At 43.7% G+C, this 23,359-nt stretch overlaps 1 protein-coding gene across 1 annotated transcript in view; it reads left to right on the top strand.

The window, feature by feature from the left end:
- MASP1 (MBL associated serine protease 1) overlaps positions 1-23,359 on the top strand; it is a 73,156-nt gene that overhangs the window by 21,546 nt on the left and 28,251 nt on the right. Inside the window, 7 exon segments of the mRNA XM_070753807.1 lie at positions 5,930-6,107; positions 6,503-6,634; positions 8,467-8,537; positions 8,539-8,664; positions 8,910-9,057; positions 11,293-11,411; positions 16,138-16,216. Coding sequence (XP_070609908.1) covers positions 5,930-6,107; positions 6,503-6,634; positions 8,467-8,537; positions 8,539-8,664; positions 8,910-9,057; positions 11,293-11,411; positions 16,138-16,216 — 853 coding nt within the window.

The raw sequence follows: 23,359 nt of genomic DNA, 5'->3' as shown, positions 1-23,359 counted from the left end.
GATGATTTTACCTCAGGGTGATTTTACCTCAGGACAATCTTGTCTGTGGTGAATATAGATGTTAAATATATTTATTGATATCAAACTATAGATTTATGTCAGTATCTCTGGCTTCATTTGGTCACCGGCTGTGCAATTCCATGACAGGCACTCCCATCACTAAGGAAGGCGAGAGTTCAGTGAATGATGCCCACCTTAATGACTTTCCCCCCCATGTCATTAAGCAAGTCCCATGGTTGTTAAACAAATCCAGCTTTCCCCTAGACTTAGCTAGTCAGAAGCTGGCTGGGAAAGTCATAAATAAGGGGCGTGCATAAGCGCACCATTGTGCCTACCGTCCCTGTCCTATTGTCTTCTTTTGTTACTTTTTATCATTACTTATCTAATGTTTAATTTGTACAAATTATTTATAATTGTTTGACAAATAAATAAAATAAAATAAATAAAATAAAAATAAAATAAAAATCATGTGGTCCCAAATGTGGACGCAGCCTTAATGAGGGAAGGCCCCGTGGGATTTCTCCAGAAGTACTTCTCCAAATGGGTTGACCCCATCTAGCTGAGGCTGGTCTCTTTTCCACAGGAGGAGAATTTGGTCCTTAAATCTCTCCCCCTGGAATCTTTTAAATGTCTGCCTGCTTTGTAGATAAGTGTCTACTAATTGCAGGGAAGGCAAATCTACGGAGCTATTTCATATGGCTGGAGGCAGTAAGAGAAATTGTGTTTATTTCCATAAAGTTTTATAGAGATTTTTTTTACAGACAGCATAAAAAAGCAAAGCAAACTAAAAAAAAAAGCAGGGAGGGAGGAATTAGGAAGGAGAGGAAGGAAGGAGGGAGGGAAACAGAAGGGAGGGAGGGAGGAAGAAGAGAGGTTTGGAGGAAAGAAAAGGAAAGAGAGAGAAGGGAGGAAGGAAAAGGAAGGAAGAGAAAGAGAAGGAAGAAGAGACGGAGGGAGGGAGGAAGAAGTGAGGGAGGGAGGAAAGAAAAGGAAACAGGGGGAAGGAAGGAAAGAAAGAAAAGGAAAGAGAGAGAAGGGAGGAAGGAAAAGAGAAAGAAGGGGGAGGGAGGGAGAGAGGAAGGAAGGAAGGAAGGAAGGAAGAAGAGAGTGAGGGAGGAAAGAAAAGCAGAGGGAAGGGAGGAAGGAAAAAATTCAAGGAAGGAAGGAGGAGGAAAGAAAAGCAAAGAGGGAGAAGGAAGGGAGGGTGGATGGAAGGAAGGGAAAGAGGGAAAGGAGGGAGGGAGGAAGAAGAGAAGGATGGAGGAAAGAAAAACAAAGAGGGAGAAGGAAGGAAAAGGAAGAATGAGGGAGGGAGGGAAGGAAGGAAGGAAGGAAGAAGAGTGAGATGGTGGGTAAAAAAGCAAAGAGGGAGAAAGAAGAAGAGAGGGAAGAAAGGAAAGAAGATTCCATTTTCCTTTGCAGCAATTGCATTATTATCTTCTACTCTGTGATCGAAATGAACTCAGGGGAGACAAACAGCCTTTTGCCTGAGCTTTGATTTGGAAAAACGGAGCGAACTCGATGGAAACTTTTCACTGGTTCCCTCCTGACTTCACTCCTTGGCAACTGATGCCATCACACGCTTGTGGCAAAGTGGAGATGAAAAAGGGGGCAGAGGAGGCAGCCTTAATTTAAATTAGGGCAGGATGGAGTAGGGTGACTTGGAAGCCCCAGTGGCTTGGCTCAGCTCAGAGTGGGGCGGGGGGGGGGGGGGCTTCTTCCAGGAAAAATAAAAAGGCTGCTCTCCATCCAGCATGACCGCATGTTGTCAAACCAGGTTGCTCTTAGGCTGACCAGGGAAGGGAAGGGAAGGGAGGAACGGTCCTTTCAGGAAATGGCAGCCCCCCCCAAAGCAGAATTTATTCATGATCTTGCCTTGTTCTGAGGTTTTGGAGAAGCTGGCAAAACCTGCAGGATGAAAGTTACATGGGAAGGGAGGGAAACCAGATTAAGGAAGACCAGCATTGGTCAATCTTGGCGATTTGTAGATAGGTAGGCTTCAACTCCCTGTATTCCCCCAGTTTCTTCAGCTTGTTTGGTGGTGATGGCGTTTCTGTCCTTCCTTCCTTCCTTCCTTCCTTCCTTACTCCCTCTCTCTCTCTCTCTTCTCAACACCCATCTCACTTATACAAAGTGTGTCTGGGCAGCTAAGAATTCCACAAAAACATCAATATAAAAGCATTAAAATTAACAACCATTAAATTTGTCTGAAATTGTCTATCTTTCTTCTTTTCTTCCTTTTTCCTTCCTTCGTCTTCCTTCCTTTTTTCTTTCTTCCTTCCTTTCTTCCCTTCCCTTTAACTTCCCTCCCTTTTTTCTTTCTTTTCTTCTTTTCCCTCCCTCCCTCCTGCCTCTCTCTTTCTTCCTTTCTTCCTTCCTTTCTTCCTTTCTTCTGAGAAAATATTATTTGACTGAAAGAGTAGTAGATCCTTGGAACAAACTTCCAGCAGACGTGGTAGATAAATCCACATTAACTGAATTTAAACATATCTGGGATAAACATATATCCATCCTAAGATAAAATACAGAAAATAGTATAAGGGCAGACTAGATGGACCATGAGGTCTTTTTCTGCCATCAGACTTCTATGTTTCTCTGTTTCTTCTTTCCTTCCTTTTTTTCTCCCCTCCTTTCTTTCTTTTTTCTTTTCTTCTTTCCTTCTTTTCCTTCCTCCTCTTTTTCTCTCTCCCTTCCTTCCTTCCTTCCTTCCTTCCTTTCTTTCTTCTTTCCTTCATTTTCACTTCCGTTTTTTCTTTTTCTTTCTTTTCTTCCTTCCTTCCTTCTTTTCCTCTCTCTCCTCTCTCTCTCTGTCTTTATTTCTTCCCTTCTTTCTGGTTTAAATCCTATATTTTCCCCCCGTTCCACTCCTGCCTCAATGCACCCATCAGTTGAACGAAACATCCTCGTTGCTTCCAAATCCTGTTCAGTCTTTCAATCACGGCTGGGACTGGGAGAAATATAATTTCCCCACCAGTATACTCTTTGTGGCATTCAATTTCCACACTCAGGCTTTGCAGAAGGACGTCTCGGTGGTGCCATGTTTCAGGATCTGATTAGTTTTATTAATGTGATGTTGCAGATGGAGCTGGTCCATGATCCACCCTCCTGCACAAATCTCTCTTCAAAGCCCAGTTGGTGGTTCTGCTTCTCCTTCGAGGCATCCCGCAAGGGCCGGCTGCCAGTTTTCCATTCGGTTCCACTGCCAAAAACATTTCTTAGGAACCTTTTTTTAGTGCCCTGTTTCATAACACAGATTAACAGAGTTGGAAGGGACCTCGTAGGTCATCCAGTCCAACCCAGGACCAGGGGAGACATGATAGCAGTCTTATTTATTTATTTTATTTATTTATTGGATTTGTATGCCGCCCCTCTCCGGAGACTCAGGGCGGCTAACAGCAATAATAAAAACAATATACAATAATAATCCAATAAATACTAAAAATGATTAAAAACCCATTAATATTAAAAACCAATCATACATACAGACATACCATGCATAAAATTGTAAAGGCCTAGGGGGAAAGAATATCTCAGTTCCCCCATGCCTGGCAGCAGAGGTGGGTTTTAAGTAGCTTACGAAAGGCAAGGAGGATGGGGGCAATTCTAATCTCTGGGGGGAGTTGGTTCCAGAGGGCCGGGGCCGCCACAGAGAAGGCTTTTCTCCTGGGTCCCACCAAGCGACATTGTTTAGTTGACGGGACCCGAAGAAGGCCAACTCTGTGGGACCTAACCGATCGCTGGGATTCGTGCAGCAGAAGGCTGACCTGGATGTATTCTGGTCCGGTGCCATGAAGGGTTTTATAGGTCATAACCAACACTTTGAATTGTGACCGGAAACTGATCGGCAACCAATGCAGACTGCGGAGTGTTGGTGTGACATGGGCATACTTAGGGAAGCTCATGATTGCTCTCGCAGCTGCATTCTGCACGATCTGAAGTTTCCGGTCTTCCAATACTGGAGGGGCTGCCCCAAAGAGGAGGGGGCCAGGCTGTTTTCCAAAATTCCTGAAGGCCAGACAAGGAATAATGGATGGAAGCTGACCGGGGAGAGATTCAAACTGGAAATAAGGAGGAACTTACTTATAGAGCCCAGTCTCTTCTTTTAAGCCTCCAGCAATGAAGCTCCTACAACTTCCGAAGGCAACTTCTGTTCCACTGAATATACACTGCTCAAAAAAAAAATAAAGGGAACCCTTAAACAAAACAATATAACTCCAAGTAAATCCAACTTCTGTGAAATCTAACTGTCCACTTAGGAAGCAACACCGATGGACAATCAATTTCACCTGCTGTTGTGCACATTCAACTTCGTACAGAACAAAGTATTCAATGAGAATATGTCATTCATTCAGATCTAGGATGGGTTCTTTGAGGGTTCCCTTTATTTTTTATTTTTTGAGCAGTGTAGATGAACAGGAACTAGGAAGGAATTTCCTTCAGAAGTTGTGGGAGCTTCCTCACTCGAGGAGGGAAGTGTTTTTAATAGGAAAGTGAACACAAGAACAAGGGGACACAATCTGAAGTTAGTTGGGGGAAAGATCAGAAGCAACGTGAGGAAATATTATTTCACTGAAAGAGTAGTAGATCCTTGGAACAAACTTCCAGCAGACGTGGTTGGTCAATCCACAGGAACTGAATGTAAACATGCCTGGGATAAACATAGATCCATCCTAAGATAAAATACAGGAAATAGTATAAGGGCAGACTAGATGGACCATGGGGTCTTTTTCTGCTGTCAATCTTCTATGTTTCTATGTTTCTATGTTTCAAGAAGAGACTGGGCTGCTGCTATCGGTCAGAAATGATGTAGTAGGGTCTCCTGCATGGGGAGGGGTGTTGGACTAGCTGACCTCCAAGGTCCCTTCCAACTCTATTCTTAGGTACTTTTTTTGTGCCCTGTTTCATAACACAGATTAACAGAGTTGGAAGGCACCTCGTAGGTCAACCAGTCCAACCCAGGACCAGGGGAGACATGATAGTGGTCTTCCAATACTGGAGGGGCTGCCCCAAAGAGGAGGGGGCCAGGCTGTTTTCCAAAACCCCTGAAGGCCAGACAAGGAATAATGGACGGAAGCTGACCGGGGAGAGATTCAACCTGGAAATAAGGAGGAACTTTCTGTCTTTTTTTAAATTAAGTTTCTCTTTTCTTTCTTTTCTTTTTTAATATTTTCATTAATTTTCCACTTTTAAAAAAGAAAACACAATATTAAGTACAGAAGAGAATCAAAGACAATTAAATTAATAGTAGTATATACAGATATTAGCATTATACTAACATTAAAGTAACTATATTTATATTATGTTTAAAAAATAATCTTTATTAATTATTTACATAATTAATACAGAATACAGAAAAAAACCCTGCAAAACAGACAGAAACAAAACATGACCTATACATCACCCATATTTATATTTATATTATATTAATTATACACCAGACTATAATTGGTCTCAAGTATATAAATAAGTACATGCTTTTTCCCATTAACAAATTAATTTCATATATACTTCAATGATTTATCATACATGCTATATTGCCTTCTTCTTTCTATATTGGCCTTCTTCAAGTTCCAATTTATTAACATAGCCATGTTGGGTACGAACTGTAGTCAACCCGATACTAACTTCTCCTACAGTTCTCCACCCAGCTTAAGGTTCATCTCTCGTCTCCACACCCACAAGTTCATCATGTGGACCTCCCCGGTTTCTCTCAATGTCCACGATCCTCCCCTGTACTTCCGGCTGGTGCTGAACAAAGGATGACCTTGAATCTCTGGAAAGAATTTGTTGTGGCTAGTATTTTCCCTTCTCATGCAACCACCCTTCCCAAATTCCCACAGCACTATTTCACCTTGTGGCAGGCCAAAGACTACAACTCAAAACGAGGGCTTCGGCCTGACACGAACGTTATCCCGTTATCTCTGCCTAGCTCGAGTCAGAGGATCAGGTCTTCGCGACCTTCTGTGGGAAAGAGGACCGAGATCCGGAACAGACCCCCGGACGAGAGCCCATCACCTCTCCGGGATCACACCTGAGGCTGACTTTCCGATCCGACTTTTCCAACGAGGAACGGTTCACGGGGTTCGATGCGCACTACGCCGCTGTGGGTGAGTTTTGCGATCTCAGTTGGTTCTTTCACTCCTCTGGACAGATACCAGGCTGATAATTGGAACTCAGAACCAAGGAGAAAGGAGGAATCCTTGGATGCGGGGAGAGGGGGGTTGGCCTAGATGACCTTCTAGCTCCCTTCCAACTCTGTTATTCTGCTAAAGTCACCTCGGAGCCATGATGGCGAGCCACGGATACCACGTGGAGCCATATTGGAGGGCATGGTAGACTTTGCCCTGTGTCAGCTGATTTTCGGCCTTGGGAAAGGCTCTTTCACCCTCCGGAAGGTTCAGGTTGTGAGCCACCCCGAGTCTACGGAGAGGGGCGGCATATAAATCCAACAAATCTAATGTAATCTAATCTTTATTGACGTGGTTGTGGTGTCCCGGCACAGATATCGATGAATGCTTGGAGAGCAACGATGAAGAGCTGGCCTGTGACCACCACTGCCACAACTACATTGGGGGCTATTATTGTTCCTGCCGCTTTGGGTACATTCTCCACTCGGACAACAGGACCTGCAAAGGTAGGGACCCTCCTGCCATCCATTTTTCTCTTTGAAGATGTAGAAACGTAGAAGATTGACGGCAGAAAAAGACCTCCATGCGTGAAAGCAAAAACATTGACAAAAATTGCTGCAATCTCACTCGCGGGCATGTCCTCATGCGAGGTTTCTCTTGCTGCCCAGAAGCCAAATCTTGCACTGGTGTGTGTGTGTGCACGTATTAGGGGCATGCAAAGGGCATAACAGCAAGCCATGTACAACTACCAAAGATAGACAGTAAGCAATACACACACTTAACTAAAACACAACTACAACCACAAAACTTGCTAAAACTTTCCCAACCTCTCCAATGTCTTCCCCTCTTGCTGATCCCCAGAACAAGGATGTTTCAATCTGTCGAATCAAAGAGGAATAGTCACACGGACAAACCAGAAGTAGCAGAGAGTAATCAGAGAGAGAGAGATGCTCCCTCTTGTGGCTAACTGCAGAACTAACTCTTAAAGCTATAGTGTTATAATTTGTTTAAACCTACATTGATAGTTTGTTTCTATATTGCCAAACCCAACCAGTTATGTACATAGTACTAGCAGAACTGCAAAAAACTTGGTCGGGATTAAACTTGGATAGGTTTTTCCCATGATCCACCCAGCCAGAGATTTTACGAGACAGCCAAGATTGGGTTTCGAAGGCAGAAAATGGTGCGATCCTGCCTGCAGATTCCAAACGATTGCAGGTGGTCCTCAATTTACAATGGTTTGTTGTAAAGTGACTATTTGAAATTACAGCAACACTGGGGAAAAGGACCATTTTTTCACACTTATAACCATCGCAGCATCCCCCTTGGTCACATGATCAAAATTCAGAGGCTCGGCAACTGGCATGTACTTATGACAGTTGCGGTGTCCCGGGGTCACATAATTACTTTTTGTGACCTTCTCATAAGCAAAGTCACTGGGCAAGCCAGATTTAATTAACTGGGTTACTAAATTTAAAAACTGCAGCAATTTACTTAACAACGGTCGTAAAATGGGACAAAATTAACCAAACAGATGTCTCAGCAATATACATTTCTGGGTTTTATTATGGAGGTAAGTTGAGGACTACCTGTACTAAATATATACTTGGAGGTAATGAACTTGTAGATGACCCTCACTCTGTCAAAGACCTTGGAGTACTTATATCCAATGACCTAAGTGCTAGAGCCAATTGTAACAACATTGCCAAAAAAATTGTCAATCTAATCTTACGTAGCTTCTTCTCTGGTAACATCGAACTGCTAACCAGAGCTTACAAGGGTTTTGGTGGGTATACACATAGTAAAATACATAATGAAAGTTATAGAGGATATACCCATAGTAAAATATATCTAAGAAAGAATAGAAAAGAAGATATAGGAATATCAATGAAAGAATAGAAGAAGAGATATAGGAATAGAAGAAAGGTATAGGAGATATAGGAGAGCAATAGGACAGGGGACGGAAGGCACTCTAGTGCACTTGTACTCGCCCCTTACTGACCTCTTAGGAATCTGGAGAGGTCAACCATGGATAATCTAAGGGTAAAGTGTTGGGGGTTTGGGGGTGACACTATGGAGTCCGGTAATGAGTTCCACGCTTCGACAACTCGGTTACTGAAGTCGTATTTTTTACAGTCAAGTTTGGAGCGGTTAATTGTGTTGTTGTGGTTGAAGCTGAAGTAGTCGCCGACAGGCAGGACGTTGCAGCATATGATCTTGTGGGCAATACTTGATTGACAAATATAATAAACAAATACCCAGACTACAAACCCATCCATGCCGTCAACCCAAAACTAACCAGGTTAATGTTGCGATTTTGTGTGTGTGTGTGTTGCAGTGGAATGCAGCAACAACCTCTTCACCCAGAGGAGTGGGGTCATCCACAGCCCCGACTTCCCCAACTCCTACCCCAAAAAGCTCCGACTGCGGATACCGCATTGGGTTGGAGGAAGGATTTTTCATTACGCTCCAGTTTGATGAGAGTTTTGACATTGAGGATCACCCGGAGGTCACCTGTCCCTACGATTACATTAAGGTCAGCGCTTTCAATCCATTTGGACCCAGAACAAGAGCAGAGGAGGGAAAGAATGCTGTATTGTGTGGGATCCTGGGTGCATCCTGAGATGGATTGCTCTCTTCCCCATGTTGCATAACCCAGCTAGGGAGCTCACTCTAACCACTGCACCACCCTGGCTTTTAATCCTCTTGGTTCTCTGCACTTTGTAGACTCTCTGGGGACCTGGCTTGGCCTTTAAACTTTGCCTTTTATCGCTTGAATAGATCAAAACTGGATCGAAAGAACTTGGGCCCTTTTGCGGAGAAAAATCTCCAGGACGGATCGAAACTCGGAGCAACCAGGTTCAAATCCTGTTCCACAGCGATAATTCAGGAGAGAACGGAGGGTGGAAATTAACCTACACGACCACAGGTAAATATATAACCCTGGTACCTTGCAAGGTACCTTTAAGGTCATCTAGACTGATATTGCTCAATCTCAGGAAGTTTTAAGATGGGTGGACCAACTCCCAGAATTCCCCAGCCGGCCAAACAATTCCCAATAATGTTTGTTTTATTTAACCTGCCTTTATTATGTTTTATAAATAACTCAAGGGTTTTTTTTTCTCCCAATGACAACTCTATGAAGTGGGAATGACAAGAATTCTGTCGGCCCAGAGAATAACTAAACCCTCCAGAAAGCCACATCAATTTTAAAGATCTGCAAAAAGTATAATCTGAAATATAACAGAGTCCTGTTTAGTATTAAGATAAAGCAGCTGAGTTAAACCCTGACTTATTTATTGATTTTTATTTTATTTATTTATTTATTCATTTGTCCAATACACAAATACATAGGAAGAAAATAAACATGAAGTAATATATATAAGGATAAAAGTGAAAATAGACTTTGTCATGTTTATTTAAAAACACCTCCTGGTCCATCCAGTCTGCCCTTATACTATTTCCTGTATTTTATTTCAGGATGGATCTATGTTTATCCCAGGCAGGTTTACATTCAGTTCCTGTGGATTTACCAACCACGTCTGCTGGAAGTTTGTTCCAAGCATCTATTACTTTTTCAGGGATGAGTTAGTGTGACTACATTTAAGAAAAGTTTCTGGCATTAATATTCTGCCATAATGCACATTTCTCCAATTCTTTACTATTTCTATGGGCCAAGCACACATGCACAGAAATACACATGAAACAGTGTATATGCTCTGTACTGGTTGCTTTTTGCCGGGAGGCAGCGACAGAATTTTTCCCCCTTGTTTTCCTCCCCCAAAACTATGGTGCATTTTATGCTCCCAAAAATATGGTATGTTGCAAAGTTTGGAGAACTGTACCTTCAGGTTTCTGGCTTGCTTGGAGAATGCAACATTCTCTAAATTGACAGCCAGCAAAAGAGAAAACTCAGGAAACTAACACATCAACCCCTAACCCCCAACATTTTCCCCTTAGAACTATCCACGATTGACCTCTCCAGGTTCCTTAGAGGTCAGTAAGGGGTGTGCATAAGTGCACCAGTGTGCCTTCCGTCCCCTGTACAATTGTCTCTCCTTATCTCATCTATCTTTTCTTCCTTTCAAATATGTTCACCTATACTTTTATATCTTTTCTTCTATTCGTTTTTTAGTTATATTACTACATATTGTTCTGTCGAGCTCTCTAGTAGAATCCTCTCAAAAATGCACAGATACAATTTCAGACACACACACGTTTGAAAATTCAAAATAATGTTCTTTATACTGAAAAATGCAAATAAACGAAGCCCTCTTTTGGTATAGCCAAGAGCACTGGTCTCCAAACAAACTGGTAATTGGTACAAGTCCCTTATCAGTTCTGTGATACTTAGCTTGCAGCTGTGAGGCAATTCACAGTCCTTCTTCTTTCACAAAGTGAAACACACTTTGCTCTGGTTTAGTTTCAAAGCGGGGGGAAATCAGCACACAAAAGGTCAAAGTCAGCAAAGCAGTCATGAAACACAACGATCAGATAATCCTCCACAATGGCCAAACCCACAGGCTGCTCTTTATAGCAGCCTCACTAATGACCACAGCCCCACCCAACCCCAGGTGGCCTCATTTTCTTTGATAATAATCTCTCAGTTGTTGCTGCCTATGCATTGCTCTCCGCATGCGTGGCTGTATCATTAACTCTTGTTCTGAATTCAAGGAGGAGCTAGATAATTGATCTCCTTCTGAGCTGTCTGCCCCACTCTCCTCCTCCCTGTCACTCATGTCTTCTTGGTCAGAGGAGCCTTCATCATCAGATTCCACCAGGGGCAAAACAGGCCTGCAGCATGTGGATGTCTCCCCCACATCCACAGTCCTTGGGCCAGGAGCTGGGCCAGAGCCAACCACAACACATATCTATTCTCTTCAATGTGTATTATGTATTGGACTAACTAACTAACTAACTAACTAACTAACTAACTAACTAACTAACTAACTAACTAAATAAATAAATAAATAAATAAATAAATAAATAAATAAATAAATACGCGATGCTACACCATTTGCATTTTGAAAAATTAGCATTGTTCTCCGAGCAGGATTTTGGGGGTGCGAAGAAACCTCAGAAAACGCGTAACTCTGGGGTTGTTTCACCCAAGACTATTTCTTTTTCTTTTTCCTACCTGCTTAATCCCTTCTCTTCAATGCAGGGGATGCGTGTCCCCTTCTGGATCCCCCCATCCATGGAAAACTGGAACCCTCCCAAGCTACCTACACGTTCAAAGACCAAGTTGTGATCAGCTGCAATCCGGGATACAACGTGGTGAAGGTAGGTGGAGAAATCAAGAGAAACGGTGCTTACCTGAGGTTCAGGTATGAAAGGTGGCTGCTAGCCCTGTTGTGGAGCCTCCTTGGACAGGAGCAGTCTACCTCCAGGCAGATGCTAACAATCTCCAAAATGGCCAAACTTCCCTTCCATGTCTAAACATTCACATTTGGCCAGATCAAAGTTATTGAAATTCAGATTTAGTTCAATTCGTACTCCCACAACACATTTTAACCAATATTGGTTGGCAAGCTGGTTTCGAAAGTCATGTCCCTCCCTGGTCCTCATGTCTCTGGGTGGTAAACCAAATTTAAAAATAAAATAACAGTATTCAGAGAAGAATGGAATGGAATGGAATAGAATTAGACAGTAGAATAGAGTAGACTAAATTAGACTAGGATGGGATAGAATGGGATGGGATGGGATTAAACAGTAGAATAGAATAGACTAAATTAGACTAGGATGGGATAGAATGGGATGGGATGGGATTAAACAGTAGAATAGAATAGACTAAATTAGACTAGGATGGGATGGGATTAAACAGTAAAATAGAATAGACTAAATTAGACTAGGATGGGATGGGATGGGATTAAACAGTAGAATAGAATAGACTAAATTAGACTAGGATGGGGTAGAATGGGATGGGATGGATTAAACAGTAGAATAGAATAGACTAAATTAGACTAGGATGGGATGGGATGGGATTAAACCGTAGAATAGAATAAACTAAATTAGACTAGGATGGGATAGAATGGGATGAGATGGATTAAACAGTAGAATAGAATAGACTAAATTAGACTAGGATGGGATAGAATGGGATGGGATGGATTAAACAGTAGAATAGAATAGACTAAATTAGACTAGGATGGGGTAGAATGGGATGGGATGGATTAAACAGTAGAATAGAATAGACTAAATTAGACTAGGATGGGATGGGATGGGATTAAACAGTAGAATAGAATAGACTAAATTAGACTAGGATGGGGTAGAATGGGATGGGATGGATTAAACAGTAGAATAGAATAGACTAAATTAGACTAGGATGTGATGGGATGGGATTAAACAGTAGAATAGAATAGACTAAATTAGACTAGGATGGGGTAGAATGGGATGGGATGGATTAAACAGTAGAATAGAATAGACTAAATTAGACTAGGATGGGATGGGATGGGATTAAACAGTAGAATAGAATAGACTAAATTAGACTAGGATGGGATAGAATGGGATGGGATGGGATTAAACAGTAGAATAGAATAGACTAAATTAGACTAGGATGGGATGGGATTAAACAGTAAAATAGAATAGACTAAATTAGACTAGGATGGGATGGGATGGGATTAAACAGTAGAATAGAATAGACTAAATTAGACTAGGATGGGGTAGAATGGGATGGGATGGGATTAAACAGTAGAATAGAATAGACTAAATTAGACTAGGATGGGATAGAATGGGATGGGATGAGATTAAACAGTAGAATAGAATAGACTAAATTAGACTAGGATGGGATGGGATTAAACAATAGAATAGAATAGACTAAATTAGACTAGGATGGGGTAGAATGGGATGGGATGGATTAAACAGTAGAATAGAATAGACTAAATTAGACTAGGATGGGATGGGATGGGATTAAACCGTAGAATAGAATAAACTAAATTAGACTAGGATGGGATAGAATGGGATGAGATGGATTAAACAGTAGAATAGAATAGACTAAATTAGACTAGGATAGGATAGAATGGGATGGGATGGATTAAACAGTAGAATAGAATAGACTAAATTAGACTAGGATGGGGTAGAATGGGATGGGATGGATTAAACAGTAGAATAGAATAGACTAAATTAGACTAGGATGGGATGGGATGGGATTAAACAGTAGAATAGAATAGACTAAATTAGACTAGGATGGGGTAGAATGGGATGGGATGGATTAAACAGTAGAATAGAATAGACTAAATTAGACTAGGATGGGATGGGATGGGATTAAACAGTAGAATAGAATAAACTAAATTAGACTAGGATGGGATAGAATGGGATGGGATGGGATTAAACAGTAGAATAGAATAGACTAAATTAGACTAGGATGGGATAGAATGGGATGGGATGGGATTAAACAGTAGAATAGAATAGACTAAATTAGACTAGGATGGGATGGGATTAAACAGTAAAATAGAATAGACTAAATTAGACTAGGATGGGATGGGATGGGATTAAACAGTAGAATAGAATAGACTAAATTAGACTAGGATGGGGTAGAATGGGATGGGATGGGATTAAACAGTAGAATAGAATAGACTAAATTAGACTAGGATGGGATAGAATGGGATGGGATGAGATTAAACAGTAGAATAGAATAGACTAAATTAGACTAGGATGGGATGGGATGGGATTAAACAGTAGAATAGAATAGACTAAATTAGACTAGGATGGGGTAGAATGGGATGGGATGGATTAAACAGTAGAATAGAATAGACTAAATTAGACTAGGATGGGATGGGATGGGATTAAACAGTAGAATAGAATAAACTAAATTAGACTAGGATGGGATAGAATGGGATGAGATGGATTAAACAGTAGAATAGAATAGACTAAATTAGACTAGGATGGGATAGAATGGGATGGGATGGATTAAACAGTAGAATAGAATAGACTAAATTAGACTAGGATGGGGTAGAATGGGATGGGATGGATTAAACAGTAGAATAGAATAGACTAAATTAGACTAGGATGGGATGGGATGGGATTAAACAGTAGAATAGAATAGACTAAATTAGACTAGGATGGGGTAGAATGGGATGGGATGGATTAAACAGTAGAATAGAATAGACTAAATTAGACTAGGATGGGATGGGATGGGATTAAACAGTAGAATAGAATAAACTAAATTAGACTAGGATGGGATAGAATGGGATGAGATGGATTAAACAGTAGAATAGAATAGACTAAATTAGACTAGGAGGGGATAGAATGGGATGAGATGGATTAAACAGTAGAATAGAATAGACTAAATTAGACTAGGAGGGGATAGAATGGGATGGGATGGGATAGAATGGAATAGAATAGAATGGAATGGAACGGAACGGAACAGAACAGAATAGAATAGAATAGAATCAAATGGAATGGAATGGAACGGAACACAATAGAACTAGAACTAGAATAAGGGCAGCTAACAACAATAAAACAGTTACAACATTAAAATACCCCAATACATAAAATAAGGAGAAGTAGAAAATTTAAAACCCAATATAAATAACATAGAATCATCACTCATTCATACTACTGGTCAGATTGGATTGAACTGGATTTAGTATTTTCCTTTGTTTGTTTTTATTTTTATTTTATTTATTATATTTCTCAAACAAGTATAGAAATTATAGTTTGTATTAACATAACAGCGCCAGTCGATGATCTACTGACCCCTGGCTCTGCTCGTTCTCATCCGCTGGCTTCCCGCTACACGATAGTCATACCAACTTCCCCCGTGAACATTCCCCGAGAGAGCTACGGGCCTTGTGACCTGACTTTCTGGATAACCCTTGTACATCAGCAAAGCAAGTACTGTAATTGATCACAAATCTCTCATTAACACGACTCACTCTGAGTTGCCAGGAAGCCCGGAGACAAAGATTCCACTTTCTAAATTTTTAATTCAACATAAATAGTTCAAGAGCCAAATCCGAACATTCATCTGGTACATTCAAAAGTTGACTAGGTGATGATACTACAGAGTCAGGTAGTGAGTTCCAGGCATCAACTACTCGGTTACTAAAGTCGTGCAGTGGTACCTCTACCTACAACCGCCTCTACTTACGAACTTTTCTAGATAAGAACAGGGTGTTCAAGATTTTTTTGCTTCTTCTCAAGAACCATTTTCCACTTATAAACCCGAACCTCTGAAACTGTAACCCGAAAAGGCAGGGAGAAGCCTCCGTGGGCCTCTCTAGGAATCTCCTGGGAGGAAACAGGGGCGGAAAAGGCGGGGAGAAGCCTCCGTGGGCCTCTCTAGGAATCTCCTGGGAGGAAACAGGGGCGGAAAAGGCGGGGAGAAGCCTCCGTGGGCCTCTCTAGGAATCTCCTGGGAGGAAACAGGGCCAGGAAAGGCGTGAAGAAGCCTCCGTGGGGCCTCTCTAAGAATCTCCTGGGAGGAAGCAGGGCCGGAAAAGGTGGGGAGAAGCCTCCGTGGGGCCTCTCTAGGAATCTCCTGGGAGGAAGCAGGGCCGGAAAAGACATGGAGAAGCTTCCGTGGGGCCTCTCTAGGAATCTCCTGGGCAGAAAGAGGGCCGGCAAAGGTGGGGAGAAGCCTCCGTGGGGCCTCTCTAGGAATCTCCTGGGAGGAAACAGGGCCAGAAAAGGCAGAGAGAAGCCTCCGTGGGGCCTCTCTAGGTTTCCCCAATTGCACACATTATTTATTTATTTTATTTATTTTATTTATTTATTTATTTATTTTATTTATTAAATTTGTATACCGCCCCTCTCCGTAGACTTGATTCCTATGGGAAAAATGGCTTCCTCTTACAAAGTTTTCTACTTAAGAACGAATTGAGGTCACGGAACGAATTAGGTTCATAAGTAGAAGTACCACTGTATTTCCTGCAGTCGGGTTTGGAGCGGTTTACTTTCAGTTTGCATCTTCTTGTGTGCTCGTGTGTTGTTGTGGTTGAAGCTGAAATAGTCATTGACGGGAGGGACATTGTAGCAGATGATTTTCTGCCTTGTTTTTTTTTTTTTTTAGGAGGACGTGGAAAGCGAGACCTTCCAGATGGAATGCATGAAGGAGGGGGTGTGGAGCAGCCAGGTGCCGGTTTGTAAAAGTAAGAGGTCGGTTTCAGGGTCTTCGGCAATGGGAGGGGGGATCCGACAGGGCCCAAGGAGGGACTGTGGCTTTGTGCCCACCCACAAATCTCCTTCCAGGGTTTCGACTTCCTTTTGCCTTCCTTCCACAATCGATTTAACCCGGGTTAATCCTTCTTGCTGGGGCTGCTTATGAAGTTTGCATGGTGCATGTTCTCACTGGCTCTCCTTGCCTCTTTCTCTCTTCCTCCCTTCCACTCTCCCCTTTTTCTTCCCTGCCTTCTATCTTTCCCTTCTCCCAACCTCCCACCTTCCCTCCCTTCCTTCTTCTCTTCTCTCTCCTCCTTTCCTTCCTTCCGTCCATCCTTCCCTTCTCCTCCCTCATTTCTTCTTCCTCTCCCTCCCTCCATCTGCTCTCCCTCTCTTCCATTCACTTCTGCTTACTCCCTCCTCCGTCTATCCCTTCTTTCCTCCCTCCATCCTTTCCATTCCCTTCTCCTCCCTCATCTCCTGTTCCTCCCTCCTTCCTCCCTCCTTCCTCCATTCCATTTCCTTCTTCCTTCCTCTTCCCTCCTTCCTTCCTTCTTTCCTCCATCCTCCCTCTCTCCTCCCTACTCTCTTTCTCTTCCCTTCTTCCTCCCTTCCATTTCCTCCTCTCTCTTCCTCCCTCTTTCATTCCTCCTTCCTTCCTCTTCTCCTTCCCTCCTTCCTTTTTTCCTCCATCCTCCCTCTCTCCTCCCTACTCTCTCTCTTCCTTCCTTCCACCCTTCCATTTCCTTCTCTCTCTTCCTCCCTCTTTCATTCCTCCTTCCTTCCTCTTTCCTTTCTTCCTTCCTTCTTTCCTCCATCCTCCCTCTCTCCCTCCTACTCTCTCTCGTCCTTCCTTCCACCCTTCCATTTTTGTCTCCTCTCTCCTTCCTCCCTCCCTCTTTTGTTCTTCCTTCCTTCCTTCCTTCCCTTTCCTTCTTTCCTCTTTCTCTCCCACCCTTTCCATTCCCTTCTGCTTCCTCCCTTCTCCCTCCTACTGTTTCTTTCTTTGTTTGTTTCTTCCTTCCTTCCTCTCTTCCATTTTCCTCTCCTCTCTCCTTCCTCCTTCTTTTGTTCTTCCTCCCTCCCTCCCTCTTCCCTCCCTCCTTCTTTCTTTTTTCTCTCCCTCCATCCCTTCCGTTCCCTTCCGCTTCCTCCCTCTCTCCCTCATCCTCCTCTCCCTCTCTTTCTTCCTCCCTTCCCTCCATCCCTCCACCTTTCCTCTTTTTGCCTTTGCCATAGTGACCGATCCCGAACCAACCCAGAACTGGCTGATAAACAAGGACTCGGATTCTGCAACAGCCTGACCCAGAAGCCCGAGGAGCCCATGGAGGAGGCGGTCCGAGCTCCTCAGCCTCCCTGGTGGGGTGGGGGAAATGTTACATTTACATCCTGGGATTATATGACCCCATCCTCTCACAGGTTTTTTGCAGCTCTTCCAGCTGCGATATTCGGAAGCGGCTATTTTAAACCTTTCCTCCCCCACCAAGCCAAGCTCATAGAATCAGAATTTCTGCAAGGAAAAAAAATCAGCCAATGGCCTTCTGGACATAGCATGCAACCAAAAGGAATTTATCCCTCGGTGGGGTGGATTTTCTCTCTTCTTTCAGTTGCCTCCTTTTTGCTACATTCTCCCTCTTTATAACCCAGGAATGACAAATGCTCTTTGCAAGAACGGGACTAACCATGGTTTTCCTGGTGATGGGGATGGCTGAATCCTTCTGACCCCGAATTTATTCATCTCTCTTCGGTTCTTCTTGCCACGCTGATGGGAATTATTCTGGTGCTCTTTTTCCCCTATATCTGCATGCTCTCCCCATCACTGCGAGGTGCCAGGAATCCAGAACAACAGCCCTGCGGAGCGGGAAACGTGGGCCCAGATCCACAGAACAAGATTTCTGTCTTTTTTTTTTTTAATGTCTTATGTGGCTTCCAAATCCTAGCAAATCTATCGGAGCATCAGTGAGAGATTAAAAGGGGAGGGGGGTGGAAATGATGGTGGCCACCATCCAATAGAAGTCCAGTCATTTTTTGTCACCACATACTGTATGCCACTGGATACTGAGATTTAATTTGATAATTAAATTGAATTAAATGCCGCCCAATTCCATGGGATTCAGGGCAGCTAGAGATGAAGAACATATAAGTTAAACAAATGTTGGAGTAGCCCACCCAGATAGCCAGAGCAGGTAGCCAGCATTGCCTCAATCCAGGATATCAGGAACCGTAGTCTTGAAGATTGGACTTAATCCCTGGATAGTTCAATGGATTTGCAGCTGGCTGAAGCGTAGACATCAGAGAGTTATTGTTAATGGCGAGTATTCTGAGCAGAGACAGGTTACAAGCGGTGTGCCACAAGGGTCTGTTCTGGGTCCTATTCTTTTTAATATGTTTGTGAGTGACATAGGGGAAGGTTTGGTAGGGAAGGTTTGCCTATTTGCCGATGACTCTAAAGTGTGCAATAGGGTTGATATTCCTGGAGGCGTCTGTAATATGGTAAATGATTTAGCTTTACTAGATAAATGGTCTAAGCAATGGAAACTGCAGTTTAATGTTTCCAAATGTAAAATAATGCACTTGGGGAAAAGGAATCCTCAATCTGAGTATTGTATTGGCAGTTCTGTGTTAGCAAATACTTCAAAAGAAAAGGATTTATGGGTAGTGATTTCTGACAGTCTCAAAATGGGTGAACAGTGCAGTCAGGCGGTAGGGAAAGCAAGTAGGATGCTTGGCTGCATAGCTAGAGGTATAACAAGCAGGAAGAGGGAGATTATGATCCCGCTATATAGAATGCTGGTGAGACCACATTTGGAATACTGTGTTCAGTTCTGGAGACCTCACCTACAAAAAGATATTGACAAAATTGAACGGGTCCAAAGAGGGGCTACAAGAATGGTGGAAGGTCTTAAGCATCAAACGTATCAGGAAAGACTTAATGAACTCAATCTGTATAGGGGTTAAATAAGGTCCAGGAGGGAAGTGTTTTTAATAGGAAAGTGAACACAAGAACAAGGGGACACAATCTGAAGTTAGTTGGGGGAAAGATCAAAAGCAACATGAGAAAATATTATTTTACTGAAAGAGTAGTAGATCCTTGGAACAAACTTCCAGCAGACGTGGTAGATAAATCCACAGTAACTGAATTTAAACATGCCTGGGATAAACATATATCCATCCTAAGATAAAATACAGAAAATAGCATAAGGGCAGACTAGATGGACCATGAGGTCTTTTTCTGCCGTCAGACTTCTATGTTTCTATGTTTCTAAGATAATTGAAGACAAGCACTGCAGAGATTCTTAAGAAAATATTTACTTCTTTCATAGCAAAACTACACTGATTATTTATATTGTAGTTATCTCCCGGATAATACTATACACAATACAGTGATACCTCATCTTACAAACTTAATTGGTTCCGGGATGAGGTTCTTAAGGTGAAAAGTTTGTAAGATGAAACAGTGTTTCCCATAGGTATCAATGGAAAAGCGATTAATGTGTACAAGCCCAAAACTCATCCCTTTTGCCAGCCAAAGTGCCTGTTTTTGCGCTGCTGGGTTTCCCCTGAGGCTCCCCTCCATGGGAAACCCCACCTCCAGACTTCCGTTGCCAGCGAAGCACCCGTTTTGCGCTACTGGGATTGACCTGCTGGGATTCCCCTGCAGCATTACAAAAAAACGCAAGTCCAGAAGTGGGGTTTTCCATGGAGGGGAGCCTCAGGGAAATCCCAGCAGCGCAAAAACGGGCGCTTCGCTGGCAACGGAAGTCCGGAGGCAGGGCATCCAAGTGGCAGTGGTGGGTTTGTAAGGTGAAAATAGTTTGTAAGAAGAGGCAAAAAAATCTTAAACCCCGGGTTTGTATCTCGAAAAGTTTGTATGATGAGGCGTTTGTAAGACGAGGTATCACTGTACTCATAAATCTCTACTCTCAGTTACAATACATAGCTACAAGTCTTCAGCCACAATATTCTCCCACAATAATCAGTCACCACAAGCCACAATAATCCACACTAAGCCATACTAATCCACATTTATGCAAAGGTGCATCGTGGTATATACATTTGTCGACCAATTATGTTACATTACAATCTGCAGATTCACCCTGACTAAGCTGTTTTGCATTGTTAAAGTCATTATATTGATTACAATTCTTCTCTCTGCAATTTGGAATATTAGGTCAGGTGGGGCCCTGATCCTGGCAACAAATACCTTTTAAAAATATGTAACTCACACACAAAGAGAGAGAGAGAGATGCCCAGATGCAGCTGTTGAACCCATGAGAAAATTAAAATCGCCAAGACGGTGAGGGTGGGGCCACGACACCCCTCCATAAAGTCCATAAATCATTACGGAGCCGTGATTTCAGTGCAAGAATTGGGCTTTGCTCGGTCTTGCTCAAGGTCTCCATCAGAGTCCCCCAAGAGGGAGAGGGAGAACCCCCCCCCAAGTCCTGCATCAAGGCAGGAGTGAAACGAAGGATGGAGGATCTGCGTCGGTATTTCTTGACCCTGGAGTCTTGAAGAGGCGTGGGCTTCAACTCCCAGGAAAGAAAAATAAAATAAATATATATAAAACAAAATAATAAGAAAGGGAGGAAAGAAAGGGAGGAGAAGGAGGGAGGGAAGGATGGAAGGAAGGAAAAGGGGAGGGGAGGAGAAGGGAAAAGAAGAAAGGAAAAGAAGAGGGAGGGAGGGGAGGAGAAGGGGAAGGAAAAGGAAAGGAAGGGGCGAGGAGGAGGGGAAAGAGGAAAGGAAGAAAGAAAAAGAGGGAGGGTAGGAGAGGGAAGAAAGGGAGGAAGGAAGGGGGAGAGAGTCAAGAAAGGGAGGGAAGGAAGGTTAGGAAAAGGAGGGAGGGAGGGAAGGGCAGAAGGGAAGGGAGGGTAAGAAGGAAGGAGGTAGGAGGTAGGAGGAGGGGAAAGGAGGAAGGAAGGATAGGAAAAGGAGAGGGAAGAAGGAAGGAGAGAGAGAAGGTGAGGAGGGGAAGAATAAAGGAAAACAAACAACCTTGAATGAACCAGGTTTGCTAGCTGGGAATTCTGGGAACTGCAGTCCACCCACCTCCAAGTTGACACGGTTGAGAAATACATACTCGCCTAAAACCAAAGACCCAGGTCAACCCCTACAGGCATATTCACACAATAATAATAATAATAATAATAATAATAATAATAATAATAATAATAATAATTTATTAGATTTGTATGCCGCCCCTCTCCGAAGACTCGGGGCGGCTCACAACAAGCGATAAAACAATATTGTACAGGCACAAATCTAATATTAAAAAAACTAAAAACCCTATCAATTTAAAAAACAAACAGCACATACATACCAAACATAAATTATAATAAGCCTGGGAGAAAGGTGTCTCAAATCCCCCATGCCTGGCGGTATAGATGGGTCTTAAGTAGTTTACGGAAGACAAGGAGGGTGGGAGCAGTTCTAATATCCGGGGGGAGTTGATTCCAGAGGGCCGGGGCCGCCACAGAGAAGGCTCTTCCCCTGGGGCCCGCCAGACGACATTGTTTAGTCGACGGGACCCGGAGAAGGCCAACTCTGTGGGACCTTATCGGCCGCTGGGATTCGTGCGGTAGCAGGCGGTTCCGGAGGTATTCTGGTCCAATGCCATGTAGGGCTTTAAAGGTCATGACCAACACTTTGAATTGTGACCGGAAACTGATCGGCAGCCAATGCAGGCCACGGAGTGTTGTAGAAACGTGGGCGAATCTGGGAAGCCCCACGATGGCTCTGGCGGCTGCGTTCTGCACGATCTGGAGTTTCCGAACACTTTTCAAAGGTAGCCCCATGTAGAGAGCGTTGCAGTAATCGAACCTCGAGGTGATAAAGTCATGAGTGACTGTGAGCAATGACTCCCTGTCCAAATAGGGCCGCAACTGGTGCACCAGGCAAACCTGGGCAAACGCCCTCCTCGCCACAGCCGAAAGATGATGTTCCAATGTCAGCTGTGGGTCGAGGAGGATGCCCAAGTTGCGCACCCTCTCTGATGGGGTCAGTAGTTCCCCCCCCAGGGCAATGGACGGACAGATGGAATTGTCCTTGGGAGGCAACACCCACAGCCACTCCGTCTTGTCTGGATTGAGTTTGAGTTTGTTGACACCCATCCAGTCCCCAACAGCCTCCAGGCACCGGCACATCACTTCCACTGCTTTGCTGACTGGACATGGGGTGGAGATGTACAACTGGGTATCATCCGCATATTGATGATACCTCACCCCATGCCCTTGGATGATCTCACCCAGCGGTTTCATGTAGATATTAAATAGCAGGGGGGAGAGGACCGACCCCTGAGGTACCCCACAAGGGAGAAACCTAGAGGTCGACCTCTGACCCCCCACTAACACCGACTGCGACCGACCGGAGAGGTAGGAGGAGAACCACTGGAGAACAGTGCCTCCCACTCCCAACCCCTCCAGTCGGCGCAGAAGGATACCATGGTCGATGGTATCGAAAGCCGCTGAGAGGTCAAGAAGCACCAGGACAGAGGACAAGCCCCTGTCCCGGGCCCGCCAGAGATCATCCATCAACGCGACCAAAGCAGTTTCCGTGCTGTAGCCGGGCCTGAAACCCGACTGTTGAGGCCCTAGATAATCGGCTTCTTCCAAGGACCGCTGGAGTTGGAGCGCCACCACCTTCTCAACAACCTTCCCCATAAAGGGAAGGTTGGAGACTGGATGGTAGTTATTAAGCACGGCTGGGTCCAGGGAAGGCTTCTTGAGGAGGGGGCGCACAAGTGCCTCCTTATAAGGAGCCGGGAAGGACCCCCTCCCCAAGGAGGCGGTGACAATCTCCTGGACCCAGCTCCGTGTCACCTCTCGACTGGCCGAAACCAACCAAGAGGGACACGGATCCAGTAAGCAGGTGGCAGAACTCACAGCTCCAATGGCCTTGTCAACTTCATCAGGTGTCACCAAGTCAAACTCCTCCCAGACAGATGGACAAAGACTTTTAGCCCCAGTCACCTCGACTGACTCATTGTCAGCCGATACTGCTATGCAATTGGAGTCGAGTTCTGCTCGGATCCGAGCGACTTTATCAGCGAAAAACGAGTTAAATTCCTCAGCACTGCCCTGCAAGGGTTCCCCAACTCCCCCCTGATTTAGAAGGGAGCGGGTCACCCTAAA

Source organism: Erythrolamprus reginae, chromosome 5 (assembly GCF_031021105.1).
Source record: "Erythrolamprus reginae isolate rEryReg1 chromosome 5, rEryReg1.hap1, whole genome shotgun sequence".
Classification (NCBI taxonomy): Eukaryota; Metazoa; Chordata; class Lepidosauria; order Squamata; family Dipsadidae; genus Erythrolamprus; species Erythrolamprus reginae.
Note: the sequence above shows the minus strand (reverse complement) of the source record. Positions and strands in the feature narration are given on the sequence as shown.